The following is a 14,954-nucleotide window of genomic DNA, read 5'->3' on the forward strand; positions in this document are numbered from 1 at the left end:
CAATTTACTAGTGGCTACCATACTGGACAGAGCAGATACAGAATATTTCCATCATTGCAGAAAGTTCTATTGGACAGTGCTGTGCTATAGCTAGAACTTGTCAAAAATCAAGAAAAGCAAGATGACAGAACTGAAAATCCAAGCCAGTGTCTGGTTGGTTTTGAGTGAGAAAGTTCACTGGGTGAGTGGGAAGCAAGCTGACCTTTAGAACAGTGACATCATAATGCACAGTTCACAATGGCTCTAGAACACCTGGGCTCCCAGGTTGCTCTCGCTAACTCATATCTAGGTTCCTGAAGCCTCTGCACATGTAGTTCTTGGAGCAGTTCTCTTATTAAAATGTCAACAACATCTCCTTCATCTTCACCTGTCTGGAACAGCATCGTAGATTATCTTTCTTTGAGCTCGATATGGAATTGGCTGCAAGCAAGTCTTCTGGGAGACACTAGTCCACCTCAGCAAACAAATTTGGGTCTACTAGATAATCTTGCTCCAACTGTGCAAGTTATCCTGGGGATTTTCTTTTTGCTTTTGTTGGCAATAGGAGTATATGCCTTATGGAAACGAAGTATTCAGTCAATTCAGGTCATACTCTTTTGTTACAAAGGAATTCAAATAGTTCTAAATTGAAATTTGGTTATCTCTCTCCTGTCTGTATTGCTGCTACCCAATTTTAAGACCATGCGGATGAGCAAAGGTGAACCCTAATCTCTGAAATTGGTTGAAACCAGGTTAACCTTAAAAACTTGCCAATTAGGTTTTGAGCATAGAATGCTCTTTCTCACAGTGGCCTTTGGCTTGTTTTAGAATAAAATAGATCAAAAAAATTCACAAACTGAGAAGACAGCCTAACCCCAAATTTATTTGATCACATATTCATCTTTGATTTCCTACTATGTGCCAGAGACCATGAGGGGCACCTTTTAAAAGAATAGGCATTGCAAATATAATTGGGATCTTGGGTTTGGCCTTTCTATTCTTACTGTGACATTGTTCTGTAACTGATGCCAAGGCATGTATATTCATTTAGGCATCAAAATATTTTCATTATTTCCTTGTTTTAACAATAGCAGGCTCAATATATATACTGGAGTTCTTTTGGGGACTAGAAGTATAATTGGCTGGGATTGTCAGAAACATTTAGGATTTTACATACTTCTAATCACCAATAATAATAACTTGATAGTTTAATCACCAGCAAAATAGCTATATTTACAATATAGTCAAAACGCTTTTAGAATCCCAACAATTCTGTGAGTTGGATAGAGGTTATTTTCATATGACAAACAAGTAAACTGAGGTCCATTGAGTTTCAGTGGAAATCTTAAGGGGGTAGGATTTTTTTTTTTTTTTAAAGATTTTATTTATTTATTTGACAGACAGCGATCACAAGTAGGCAGAGAGGCAGGCAGAGAGAGAGAGAGGGAAGCAGGCTTCCTGCGGAGCAGGGAGCCCGATGCGGGGCTCGATCCCAGGACCCTGAGATCATGACCCGAGCCGAAGGCAGCGGCCCAAACCACTGAGCCACCCAGGCGCCCCAGGGGGGTAGGATTTTAAAAGGACTTTCTTAAGTTTTATTTAGTAAATGCTGAGAGAAGTTATTACTGGGATCATTTTGTAGCATTCACTTTTTTCATATATCACTACTGTCGAGGAATCACGGTCACATGCATTCTTTTAACCTTTCCAAACCCTGCATGGTAGGCAAGGTAGAGAGTATCATGTCTGTCTTGTGGGCAAGGGAGCTTAGTTATCACTGAACCAAGGTGACAGATGATAAAACCTGGCAAATCTGAGATTTGAACCTAATTTTTAGGATTCCAAATTCAAATCTTCTCCAAAATCTTATTTACTATAACCCAACTAACCTAAATACCCAACAAGGATATGTGGGTATATACACATTTCAATTAGCTAATAGAAGACTATAAAGGAGAAAATAAATAAATAACCCACACTATTATCTATAATTCTGGGTTCTGCTCTTGTTTGGTTAATGTTCAATTCAGTTAGATGAATTTGCAGCCCTCCAGACACCTCAGCCAAGAGAGAGGTAGTATAATAAGTGGTTAATAGCACGAGCTCTGGAGTTGGACTGCTGGGTCTCAAACCTTGGTCCTATTACTTGCTGTGTGGATGGAGAGCAACCAGCCTCCAAAAACCCCACTTTCCTCATCTATAAGATGGGTTTGTCAATAGTGCCTCCCTTAGGGTGGTCATGAGGGTTAAAGGAGATACTGTGTGTATAGAAGCTCAGCATATGATGAATACTCAATAAGCAGTGCCAGTTACCATATAAGGAGAAAAGATGATTGGTTTTTAATTTGTCTCCTGACAGGAATCTGTCTTAGGTCCTTAAAAAAAAAAAAAAAAAAAAAAGTTTTTCCCTACGACCAGCAAATCTAGTTTTTCTGACCACTGTGTCCTGAGGGAACTTAACATGGAAGTCAGAATTCCTGGATTTCAGTCCTGGCTCTGTCATTCCAAGTATATGACCTTGGACAATGTCAGGGTCCAAACTGGAAGATGTTTAAATGGCTACCCAGTTCTGGGCTGTTTCTACGTAAATAGGTCACTAGTAGACAAAATAACCTCCTAGCACAGAGCCCTGCGTGTGGCAAATTTTTAGCAAATGGTATCTGTTATTATCATCTTGATTAATTAAATGCAAATAACAATCTTTGACCTGCCTATCACTCTGTTTTGTGAGAAAGATCAAAAGACAAAATAGATGTGAAGATGCTTTGTGAAACAGAAGCTTGGCATAGGAATGAGGGATTATTGTTACTATGAAGTTTTTGTTTTGTTTTGAATCTGAATTGCTATGAATAAACAAGTAACACTCAACTTCTGTTGTTTTGTTTTAGAAAATACTGTTGTTTATGATCACCCTCTACAAACTTTACAAGAAGGGCTCAGATTTTTTTCAGACTTTGCTGGTCAGCCCAGAAGGAAATCTTCCAGTTCAAGACAATAATCTCTTCCTGTCCTTGGGCCTGCAAGAGAGAATTTTGAAAAAACTTCAGGCAGTGGAAAACAAAGTGAAGGACCTGGAGGGAATGATCATTTCCCACAAACCTGCCACGAAGAGGGATTGCTCCTCGGAGCCTTACTGCAGCTGCTCTGACTGCCAGAGCCCCTTGCCCACATCGGGGTTTACTTCTACATCTGAAATGTGATGGACTCCAATCTTTCCCAGAAAAGCGCTGTTTTTCTCTCATGTGTGTGGTGGTGTATCAATAAAGATAGAGAACTATATTGAAATTACCCTGCAAGGACTGGCTCTCTCTTTGGTAGGGCTCAGCTTCTACTTATGTGTGTGGTGGGGTAACGTAGGGTGTACTACTTGTCAAAAATGGCTCAGAGAGGGATGCCTGGGTGGCTCAGTTGGTTAAGCTTCTCCCTTGGGATCAGGTCATGATCCCAGGGTCCAGGGATCGAGTCCCACATCCGGCTCCCTGCTCAGCGGGGAGTCTGCTTCTCCCTTTGGCCCTCCTCCATCTTGTGTTCTCTCTCGTTCGCTCACTCTTTCTCTCAAATAAGTACAATCTTAAAAATGTCTCAGAGAGGGGCGCCTGGGTGGCTCAGTGGGTTAACCTTCTGCCTTCAGCTTGGGTCATGATCTCAGGGTCCTGGGATCGAGTCCCCTCATCAGGCTCTCTGCTCAGCAGGGAGCCTGCTCCCCTGAGCTCTCTGCCTGCCTCTCTGCCTACTTGTGATCTCTCTTTGTCAAATAAATAAATAAAATCCTTTAAAAAAATAAAGAGGAACAATTGTTATCATAAAAAAAAAAAAGTCTCTTGGGACGCCTGGGTGGCTCAGTTGGTTAAGCAGCTGCCTTCGGCTCAGGTCATGATCCCAGCGTTCTGGGATCGAGTCCCACATCGGGCTCCTTGCTCTGCAGGGAGCCTGCTTCTCCCTCTGCCTCTGCCTGCCACTCTGTCTGCTTGTGCTTGCGCTCACTCTACCTCTCTCTCTGAAAAAAAAAAAAAAAAAAAAAAAAAAAAAGTCTCAGGGGCACCTGGGTTGCTCAGGGGGTTAAAGCCTCGGCCTTCGGCTCAGGTCATGATCTCAAGGTCCTGGGATCAAGGCCCGCATCAGGTTCTCTGCTCATCGGGGAGCCTGCTTCCCCATCTTTCTCTGCCTGCCTCTCTGCCTACTTGTGATCTCTGTCTGTCAAATAAAATCTTTTAAAAAAGTCTCAAGAGATAATGACGCTACTCAGTAGGCTGGAGGCCATAAACATCCATATGGAAAAGGAGAGCCAAACTGGAATCTGTGGGAAAAAAAGGGAAAGTGGGCAGAGAATACGGCCTTGAGCTCCATGCTGAAGAGGTTGGATTAGATATAATAAAAACAGCAAAATAGATATAATAAAAACAGAAAAATAATAAAAACAGCAACATTTTTAATGATAACAAATGTTCCTCTTTATTTTTTGCTGTTGAAGGGCAATGCTGTGTACTGTCCTGTACAGGTAGGCCAGTTTTGTGCTGGCCTTCAGCCTAAGGGGAAATATGTGGCCTATGAGTCTGTCTGCATTAATTACCCAGAGATAGACAAGGATGGGATGGACCTAAGAGCCACTTTACTTTTATCCAACTTTTATTGATACTTACTCTGGGCTAAGCATTATGATAGTCCTTGGGAATCTGGCCTTTGTGCTTCAGGAACACCCAGTTTGGCTGGTTGGGCAGGTATTTTCAGAACAAGGAGTTATATATAATACAGTGGGATCACATCATCTTGAACTTAGCTGAATTCTCCTTTGTGAATCCCAGCTTGGGGAGGCAGGGAGGTACCTACCTGTCGTTTCACTTGATGAGTGTGTACTCTGATAGGGCGGGGCAAGGGGCGGGGCGGATGTCCATAGACCATCCCCTCAGTGGGTGCGTCTCAGAGTCCACAAGCCTTATACTGTGCGCATTTTTGCCACAGTAAATGTGATTATACAGTCATTGAAATACTTTGTAACTATCTGACAGCCAAATGAAATATTTCATTTGTGCAAAGAAAGAAGCAGTGATTTATTGCCATGCTGAAGAAAAAGTGACTATGCAATCCAACAGGAGACAATATAACAATCTCCCTGGTGCCATCTTCCTAGGGGATTATGAGGGTAATTTTGATCATAATTTTTGTCCAGTGTACTAGTATCAAAATGCAACCTCTGTGTACTATAGTGTACTCAGTGTAAACAAAGGTCAGTGAATACAGAGTAGGACCAGGAAGTGACACAAAGTAGTCCCGTAAAGGATTACATGGGCAGACAATGAAATGGAAGGCATTCGTGCTTCAGGAATTACCTTGGAGACATAAAAAAGAGGGTGGCTTGGCTGGAGAACAGAAGAATTTCAGGGTGGCTGAAGCCCTGGCTATCTCCTAAACTACAACAAAGAATTTTGGCTTCAGGGTAAGACACTGATCTTATCCTCCAATCAGCTCTATTCATGATGTGCTGAACAGAACAGATGGAAGTTACCGACAATGTGCGTTATCTGGAGTGTAGGTGAGAAGTTTGTGAACTCTGCCACTGAAGGAGTGCCACGCAATCTTTTAAAGTCAGTTTCTCAGGGCGCCTGGCTGGCTCAGTCAGTGGCACATGTGATTCTTGATCTCAGGGTCATGAGTTTGAGCCCCACGTTGGGTGTAGAGATTACTCTGAAAAAAATTAAAAGAAATTTGGACAAGTTGAAGTGTCTCACTTTTTGCCCTGTCTACATTTCAGTGTCTTCCCTTATAGTTCCAGTCATCTTGTCTTAGTTACGTCTCTGGGGTATTTCAAAGGGAAGTGTCAGAAGAAGGGCCTAGACAATAGACTGATGTCAGATAATGAAGGCACTTAAAGGTCATACCATATTGTTGGAAATGGATCACTGTAGGCTTTTAGACAGGGGAGTAACATAGATACGGTATTCTGTGTGGGAGACAGAACAGAATGAACTAGATGTAGAAGATAGAACAGGCTGGCTGCTTCTCTGAGGAGGCACTGTGGTGGTAGAAACTGAGGGAGCCACCTTGTTTCTGGTTCTTAGCTCCCCAGAAAGGGTGTGTAATTCACACCACAATCACAAGAGATTGACACGGAGTATTCATTCCCAGCGTGGGGGGTGGATCATTCTTAAGACCGAAGCACTTAGGTACAAGGCATCAGTTAAGGAAATTCGGACACATGGTAAGAAGAGAATTAAGGCAAAATGGAGAAAGGGCTTGGGAGCTACTTTAACCTTCAAGTTGGATGGAGTAGATGAACTATCCTACACCAGCGTCCACCACTCTACAGAGGAGAGTCCTTATCCTCCAAATTCAGTCGGTCTCCTCTGGCAAAGCCCTGCCAATAACCTGTTTTGAGTCTCCCATTTCGATCTTCACACACATCAGCCCTTCTATTTACAAACACTATCTTTCTTTTTTTTATTATAAAGATTTTATTTATTTGGCAGAGATCACAAGTAGGCAGAGAGGCAGGCACAGAGAGGGGGAAGCAGGCTCCCTGATGAGCAGAGAGCCCGATGTGAGGCTTGATCCCAGGATCCTGGAATCATGACCCAAGCTGAAGGCAGAGGCTTTAACCCACTGAGTCACCCAGGCGCCCCCAAACACTATCTTCCTGCACAGGGGAACAAATGATCACTTTCCCTACTTCTCCTTCCACTGATACCACCTTAGGCAAAACCCCCCTCATTTCTCAACCGGATTCTCAAAATGGCCCCTTAATTGGACTCCCTGCTTCCGTCTCTGTCCCCATTCAATTTATTCTCCACCCAGTGAGCAAAGAGATATTACTTCTCTGCTCAAAACCTTCCAATGGTTTCTTATTTCACTCTGAGTAAAAGTCAAGCTCTTAACTGAAGGATTGTGCATGTTGAACTGAAGGATTGTGCATGTTGACGTGATCTGCCCTCCCCCTCCTTCTTACTCTCCTCTTTCCACACCCTCTTACTCCTCAAATATGCTAACCTTGTCTGGCCTTAGGGCCTTTATTTGCTATTCTCTGTGGCACACTTTGCCCACACACCCATGTGGCTTCTTCTCTTTCTTTGGGTTTATGCTCCAATGTCAATCTGAGAGGTCTGCCTTGACTATTTAAAAAAATCTTTTATTTATTTATTTGACAGAGATCACAGGTAGGCAGAGAGGCAGGCAGAGAGAGAGGGGGAAGCAGGCTCCCCGCTGAGCAGAGAAGAGAGCCTGATGTGGGGCTCGATCCCAGGACCCTGGGATCATGACCTGAGCCAAAGGCAGAGGCTTTAACCCACTGAGCCACCCAGGCACCCTTCCTTGATTATTTTAAACTCTTTTTTAAAAAAGATTTTATTTATTTATTTATTTGAGCGAGAGAGTGAGAGCAGGGGGAGGACCAGAAGGAAAGAGAGAATACCAAGCAGACTCCTCACTGAGCCTGGAGCCCAATACGGGACTTGATACCACCACCCCGAGCTGAAATCAAGAGTTGGATGGCCAACAGACTGAGCCACTCAGGCACCCCTTCCTTGACTATTTTATATAAACAAGGTGCCCCTCATGCCAACATGGTGTATTCCCCTTTCCCTGCCTTTTCTGCCCAGCACCTATCACCTCCACTTTTATGTATTTGCATATTATCCATCTTCCCCTCCATCTACCCAGCCCACTAAGAATGTAAACTTTAGGAGACAAAGTTCATGTCTAGTTCACTGCTATATCCCAGGAACCCAGAACAATGCCTGGTACTTAGCAAATACTCATCATTCACTGAGTGAACGAGATAATTCCAGTCTTCACTTTTAGAAACTTCTTACCAGCTCCCTCTTCCCTTCTCTCTTCAGACATGGTGACAGATAACACTGTGACACGTTTCTCCCATTACAGGGAGCTAGTAGCTAGTCTTTATAGAGCCAGACACATTGCCAAAAGCTTTATATGATTTTTCTCATTTTTTCCTCACAATAGGAGGTGGTAAGTACTATTTTTTTTAAAGATTATATTTATTTATTTGACAGAGAGAGAGATCATAGGTAGGCAGAGATGTAGGCAGAGAGAGAGGGGGAAGCAGGCTCGCCACTGAGCAGGGAGCCCAATGTGGGGCTCGATCCCAGGACCCTGAGATCATGACCTGAGGCGGAGGCAGAGGCTTAACCTTCTGAGCCACCCAGGTGCCCCAGTGGTAAATACTATTATTCTCATTTTACTGATGAGAAACTGATGCACAGAGAGGATAAGTAGCTTGCTGATACTTGGTGCAACTGTGACTGGCACTCAACCAGCCTCATTCTAAATCTGTGCTCTTAGCCACAGTTTGAGGCTTTTGGACAACTGCAGCAGGATGGAGCTGGAGGGACCCAGACAGATGAAGACAAGAAGACCAAAGAGGGCATGGCAACGACACACTAGGGAGAGAGAATTTTGAAAAAATGTTTATCCCCTCATATTTTTACGTTGATATTTAAAAATTTTCATCATAAGGGCAGCTGGATGGTTCATTGGGTTAAGCCTCCAACTCTTGCTTTCAGCTCAGGTCATGACCTCAGGGTTGTGAGCATGGAGCCCCGCTGGACACGGAGCCTGCTCGGGATTCTCTCTCTCCCTCTTCTCCCCAGCCCTGGCACTCCCACTCATGCACACTTGCACATGTGTGTGCACTCTTTCCCTCTCTAAAAATTAAAAAAAAATTTTTTTTCATCGTAAATTTATTTTATTTTTTTAAAAAAGATTTTATTTATTTATTTGACAGACAGAGATCACAGGTAGGCAGAGAGGCAGGCAGAGAGAAAGAGGGAAGCAGGCTTCCTGCTGAACAGAGAGCCGGGTGGGGCTCGATTCCAGGACTCTGGGATCATGACCAGAGCTGAAGGCAGAGGCTTTAACCCACTGAAGCCACCCAGGTGCCCCATCGTAAATTTAAATAGTTGCAATAAATGTAAACTCTGGCAAATGGTAAATGACAATTTGAGATAAAACTTTTAAATCACTTTTTATAATGTAGGCAACAGACTCTACATAACAATGACCATCATCATCCATTTAAAATGACACAAATGAACTCTTTAACATTTGGTAATTCTGTATTGTTCTTTCATCATCTCTAAATTATATTATTTTCTACTCCCCCATGTTATCCAAAGGTAATAATTTTTATGTTTCAAAGACCTTTTATTGATCGCTTATTCCTGATAAAAATATGTATTAAGGGAATTTAAAATTTTTTCCTGTCATTGCATAGCTCTGAGTATCAGAATTCTTGCGAATTGAGTAGTCATTACTATTATCTTTAATATACACCTGCTCAAAATGATACAATTATTAGTTTTGATAATACACAAATATAAAAGGTAAAGTTCTACTGGAAATGCTCTCTCAGTGAGATGGATGGGGCCTCCCCACCAATTAATGAATGTATCTAAATGACTATTTCTTACGGTTAGATGAACAGGGTTCAGTTTCAGTTTTCCCTTTCCGTAGACACAGTGCCAAGAAATACTACTCACATAAGTAAATGGGAATGCTGGTAATTTTGTTGTAGAAATGCCAATCAAGGGGCGCCTGGGTGGCTCAGTGGGTTAAAGCCTCTGCCTTCCGCTTGGGTCGTGATCTCAGGGTCCTGAGATGGAGCCCCACATGGGGTTCTCTGCTCAAGGGGAGTCTGCTTCCTCCTCTTTCTGTCTGCCTTTCTGCCTACTTGTGATCTCTGTCAAATAAATAAATAAATAAAAGTTTAAAAAAAAGTAAAAAAAAAAAAAAAAAGAAATGCCAATCAATTCTTTGGTTTCCTTCTGAGTGGTAAGCCAAAAGTCAAATAGCTCTCCTTCATTCGCTGACAGGTCAATTAGGTCTACTACTAATTCTGTTGAAGGCAAAAAACCAAAAACCAAAACGGAAACAATCTGTCTAGAAAAAGAATGTTATCCTGTCATTAGAGTCCTTCACTTTCTCAAGTGATTTTTAATTATACTGATTACTTTCTCTTAGAGGCATTTAGGAAGCGTCGGGAAGTTGGACATGTTAATTTCAACCATCTTTCGCATTACAATATTACTGTAATTTAAATATATTTTAGTTGCAGCTGCAGATTTAGCTCAATTTATTGCAAATAATAATTATGCAAATTAGCAACGCCAGTCTCTTCGACAAACCAATTAACCAAATTAGGCTTTTCTTTGGTGAGAAAAAATTTTCCCTTTTCAAGTCAAATAAATGTGTTAACAGGTGTTCCCGTCACCCCATTTCACTTTCCAATTCCAAGATAAACAGGGCCCTGGGCTTTAACATGAGTTTGTCCTTAGTGAAGGCAAGGCCCTTTCAGTTTAGGTGTTTTTAACCTATGTTTTCCCGGTTTGCTCCAGAACACACACTCAGGCAAAATGCCACCCCCACCTTCACCTGGCGTTGGGGGGAGCAAAGGCGACGCCTTTAAATGAACATCTGGTCACTACCGCGCACTCTCCCACGGACCTGCACTCGGAACACCCCAGTGGGGTCCAAAAGCCTGCCCTTTTAGTCCCTATTCCCGCCATTAGGTATCCCTTTGGCTCTCAGGTCTCCCGGGCGTGGGCACGGATCGTGCTTTCCAGCCGCGTCAGGGCCGGAGCGGCGGTGGCCGGGTCTGTGTCAGCCCCCGCCGAGTCCGGACTACAAGCGGGCTCGCCTTGGCGGGCTAAGCCAGGGCGAGCCCCCGCCCGGATGCGCCAGCCGCCCGTGAGAAAGCGAGAGCTCCAGCGCCCTGCCGGCCCCAGGAGGAAGGCCGGAACCCCCTCGGCCGGCACCGGGAGGGCGAGGGAGGGCAGGGGAAGAAAGCTGGTGTAACGCAGCTCAGCGCGATCGCAGCACGCCGCCGAGCCGGGACTGGCTGAGGCCGGAACTCTCCACAGGGACTCCGGCCGGCCTCGGGCCGGAAGTGGGGAAGGCGCGATTGTCCTTTTCCGGCCGAAAGTAGGAGGCCCTGGGGGCGCCGCCACGGGGAAGAGTGTTGGTGTAACACTGCGGGGTGCGCGGAGGGGGTGGGATGGAGGCGGGTGTCGGTGTAGGGGCGCTCGGAAGGGACGGATATCGCTGTGGCACTGCGGGGACGCTCTGAGGGGACTGGTGACGGTGTGGCACTGGTGCACGCTGAAGGAGCCGGCGGAACCGGGTGGCCATGGGGATGTGGGCGTCGCTGGACGCGATGTGGGAGATGCCGGCTGAGAAGCGTATCTTCGGGGCCGTGCTGCTCTTCTCCTGGACAGTGTATCTTTGGGAAAGCTTCCTAGCACAGCGGCAGGTGAGCCTGGACAGGGCCCACCCGACCCCGACACCTGGGCAGCCCGGGCCAGCGTCGATCTCGACCCCGGGTCCTTGGGGGATTGCTGCGGCCCCAGCATCCGCTTCGACCCCGTGGGTCCCTGCGAGGCCTCCTGACTTGGCCCCGAGGGCAGGCTTGGCCTTGAGGGTCTCTTGTGCTCTGGGAGGTTTTCCGCAACGTGATCCTGGGACCCAGGCCTCCCAGGGCCCGATGAAAGGGAAGGCAGGGCTGACGCCTGGTCAGACTTGGGCTGTGCCTGGCCCACAGCTTTCTTAGGGCCCACCGGCCCGGACTTAACCTCCTTTAACTTTGGCAGCGACCCATGTGCCTTCAAAAGGAAGAGGCAAAATTTTTAGAATCACAACTTCCCCATGACATTCGTGTAACCATGCTCAACCACGGGGTTAGGAAACCATTTTCTGAAAATTTATAAAGACTTCACAGCCTTTCCGGAACTTTTTTTCTTAAAAAAAAAAAGGATACAGTATGTTGTTTTGCCCAAAGAGCAGTGTTTTCTTGTTTTACTTAAAACGTCTTTATCATGGCTTAAGCGATGAGGACTGTAAAGCAGTTCTTATATTGGAAGTGAATATTACTTAATAAATTTCTGGAGATAATCATAATGAACTGCTCGCTGGATTAGAGATCTGAACTTCTAAATGAGATTTTAAGTTTGTCTGCTTTATTGCCATCTCTTACTGCTGATGTCCTTTACCTACCCTCTTCTGTGTTGTCATTGAATTGTGTCAACCGTGATGGTTATTTTATGAGAGCCTTTCTCTTTTTAACTGCTGGCACTCTTTTTTTTTTTTTTTTTGAGCATTACAGCCATTTTCCTCTGCAAATTTCTTCTCGGATTACATTCTGTGTGAGTCTTTAAATTGAAATTTTTAGTTCTTCATCAAGAGCTGTATCTTGATCTCTTCTTTTAGGCCAGAATCTTTATTTATTTATTTTTAGATAATATTTTGAGTCATTTTGTTTGTCTTTTTAAAATTGATCTCTGTGCCCAACACCAGGATGGAACTCAGGACCCCAGGATCAAGAGTCACATGCTCTACCAGCTGAGCCAGCCAGGTGCCCCTCGCCCAAGAGTGTAGCACTAGATTCTCTGACGCATATACGATTGGCTAATTCATTAGTCCAGAATCTTGAGGGCTTAAGAAGATCCTTTGCATAAAGTAAAAACACAGTATATACTGTCAGAATTGGGGATGGGTTATTGAACTTATGTCTTACTTTAATGATAAGCCCAATTACAGTAACTACTTTTCATTAATGTCTCCTTTACTCTCTTATGCTTTAATGTAATGCCTTTTATTGAGGGTTTGGTAAAGTGCCCAATAATATATAGAGAAGCCATGTGTCATGAAACCATTGCGGGAGATGCTATCCATTATATTGCTTAGTTTCTGTGCCCTGTATTATGTCCCATGGGCTGGAATTGCTGTCTAGAATTTAGTGTAATTATAAAGTTTGTCTTTCTTGAAGACCTGGTCTGTTTCTATTTGTCATTCCTCAAATTTCCCTTAATTTGGTTTCTAGGACCATGTTTAATAACTAGTTACAATACCTGTTAATACTTATGGCTGGCATATTTGCTTCCTTCTCCTTTCCATGAATTTGTTTTCTAAATTATATAGGAGGTATGTTTTGCTTGGAGTGAGTGGAACCCTTTGCCCTGTACCGTTCTGGTTCACATATGCATACTGAAGTGTAATGACAACCCTGATTTTAATTTTACCTAGCGAGCTAGCCTCAACTTCTCATTCTGCTTTTACTTTCCTGAATCAGTTGTTTTAGTGGTCAATGCACTTGATTAAATGAAATATTTTTGTGTATATAAAGCAAATTCAGTAGGCTTCAGTGACAATAAATGCTATAAACCACTCAGTATTTGATCATAAATGACTGCTGTAATAAAAAATGAGTTGATTTGACTGTCTGAGTGTTTTCTTCAAAATATTTCAGAGACGGATATATAAAACAACAACTCATGTACCACCGGAGTTAGGGCAGATCATGGATTCAGAAACCTTTGAGAAATCCCGACTGTATCAGCTGGATAAAAGTACTTTCAGCTTCTGGTCAGGACTCTATTCAGAGATTGAAGGCACTGTGAGTAATTTACTTCTTGGAGAGATAATCTATCGTATTGTTTAATACTTTGTAATGTTTGTTTTCATCTTGTATTTTTGTGACACAAAAGAGGGCACTGTACCTATAAATCCCAGAATGCTTTCTTAATCTTCGTTATCAATAGTAATGGGTGTAGAGCAAAAGACGCTGAAACGTAATTGTAAGGGAGCTGAAAACTGTGGTGTGTGATAACTGTCATAGGTCAGGCATGAAAAATGACATGATATTGTTAAGTTATCCTTTTTCTTTTTTTTAAGATTTTATTTATTTATTTGACAGAGAGCACAAGCAAGGGGAGCAGCTGAGGGAGAGGCAAGCTCCCTGCTGAGCTGGGAGCCCAATGTGGGACTCAATCCTGGTGCTCCAGGATCATGACCTGAGCAGAAGGTAGATTCTCAAAAAGCTGAGCCACCCAGGCATCCCTTGTTAAGTTATTCTTGTAGCAGTCCCTCCTTGTCTTCCTGCTGCCTTTTTTTTTTCTTTCTGAGATTCAGTTTATTTATTTGAGAGGGAGAGGGAGAAGCAGGGTCCCTGCTGAGCAAGGAGCCCAGTGCGGGGCTTGATCTCAGGACCCTGGGATCATAACCCAAGCCAAAGGCAGGTGCTGAACTGGCTCACCCTCTTTTTTTTTTTTTTTTTTTTCTTAAAGTAGCAGCCCTTCCTCCTGTTTCTGTCTCTCTTTTTTAAAAAATATTTGTTTAAGTAAGCTCTTTACCCATCATGGCGCTCAAACTCACTACCCCAAGATCAAGTGTCACTTGATCACCAACTGAGCCTGTCAGATGCCCCTCAGAATAGTTTCTTTCTTTTCTTTTTTTTTTTTTTTTTAAGATTTTATTCATTTATTTGAGAGAGAGAGAGAGCATAAGCAGGGGGAGCGGCAGATTTCCCGCTGAGCAGGGAGTCTGACCCAGGGCTCCATCCCAGGACCCCAGGATCGGGACCTGAGCCAAATGCAGACACTTTTTTTTTTTTTTTTTTAAAGATTTTATTTATTTACTTGAGAGAGAGAGACAGTGAGAGAGAGCATGAACGAGGAGAAGGTCAGAGAGAGAAGCAGACTCCCCATGGAGCTGGGAGCCCAATGCGGGACTTGATCCCGGGACTCCAGGATCATGACCTGAGCCGAAGGCAGTCGTCCAGCCAACTGAGCCACCCAGGCGTCCCCAAATGCAGACACTTAACTGACTGAGCCATCCAGACATCCCCTTCTTGCCTCTATCTTTTTTTTTCTTTTTTTAGCAATTTTTTTTTTTAAAGACTTTTATTTATTTGAGAGAGAGAATGTGCATAAGCACAAGGGGGGGCAGAGGGAGAGGGAGAAGCCAACTCCCCATTGAGAAGGGCAACCCTTCCTGCCTCTTTTTTTTTTTTTTTTTTTAAAGATTTTATTTATTTATTTGACAGAGAGAGATCACAGGTAGGTAGAGAGGCTGGCAGAGAGAGAGAGAGGGAAGCAGGCTCCCTGCTGAGCAGAGAGCCCGATATGGGGCTTGATCCCAGGACTCTGGGATCATGACCTGAGCCGAAGGCAGAGGCGCCCCGTCTTCCTGCCTCT

At 43.9% G+C, this 14,954-nt stretch overlaps 2 protein-coding genes across 3 annotated transcripts in view; both read left to right on the forward strand.

The window, feature by feature from the left end:
- The first annotated feature begins 219 nt into the window (after positions 1-219).
- On the forward strand, positions 220-3,262 carry TMCO2 (transmembrane and coiled-coil domains 2). Its single transcript, XM_004740682.3, has 2 exons — positions 220-585; positions 2,868-3,262. The coding sequence occupies exons 1-2, from the start codon at positions 340-342 to the stop codon at positions 3,177-3,179; spliced, it is 558 nt and encodes a 185-aa protein (XP_004740739.1). The 5' UTR covers positions 220-339; the 3' UTR covers positions 3,180-3,262.
- A 7,617-nt stretch (positions 3,263-10,879) lies between these two features.
- ZMPSTE24 (zinc metallopeptidase STE24) overlaps positions 10,880-14,954 on the forward strand; it is a 41,817-nt gene continuing 37,742 nt past the window's right edge. The window contains exons 1-2 of one of the 2 annotated variants that reach the window (XM_004740681.3): positions 10,880-11,236; positions 13,229-13,375. In XM_004740681.3, coding sequence (XP_004740738.1) covers positions 11,114-11,236; positions 13,229-13,375 — 270 coding nt within the window. In that variant the 5' untranslated portion in view covers positions 10,880-11,113. The remainder of the gene's footprint in view (positions 11,237-13,228; positions 13,376-14,954) is intronic. The other variant, XM_004740680.3, reaches the window with a different exon arrangement.

The sequence above is a fragment of the Mustela putorius genome, unplaced genomic scaffold (genome assembly GCF_011764305.1).
Source record: "Mustela putorius furo isolate JIRA1106 unplaced genomic scaffold, ASM1176430v1.1 tig00003853_pilon_pilon_pilon, whole genome shotgun sequence".
In the NCBI taxonomy this organism is placed as follows: domain Eukaryota; kingdom Metazoa; phylum Chordata; class Mammalia; order Carnivora; family Mustelidae; genus Mustela; species Mustela putorius.

Bases quoted from the DNA above. Each gene is read 5' to 3' on its own strand.
- TMCO2 (XM_004740682.3), top strand. From the start codon at position 340: ATGTCAACAACATCTCCTTCATCTTCACCTGTCTGGAACAGCATCGTA. The intron at 586-2,867 runs GTCATACTCTTT...GTTTTGTTTTAG, and splicing joins GAAGTATTCAGTCAATTCAG to AAAATACTGTTGTTTATGAT.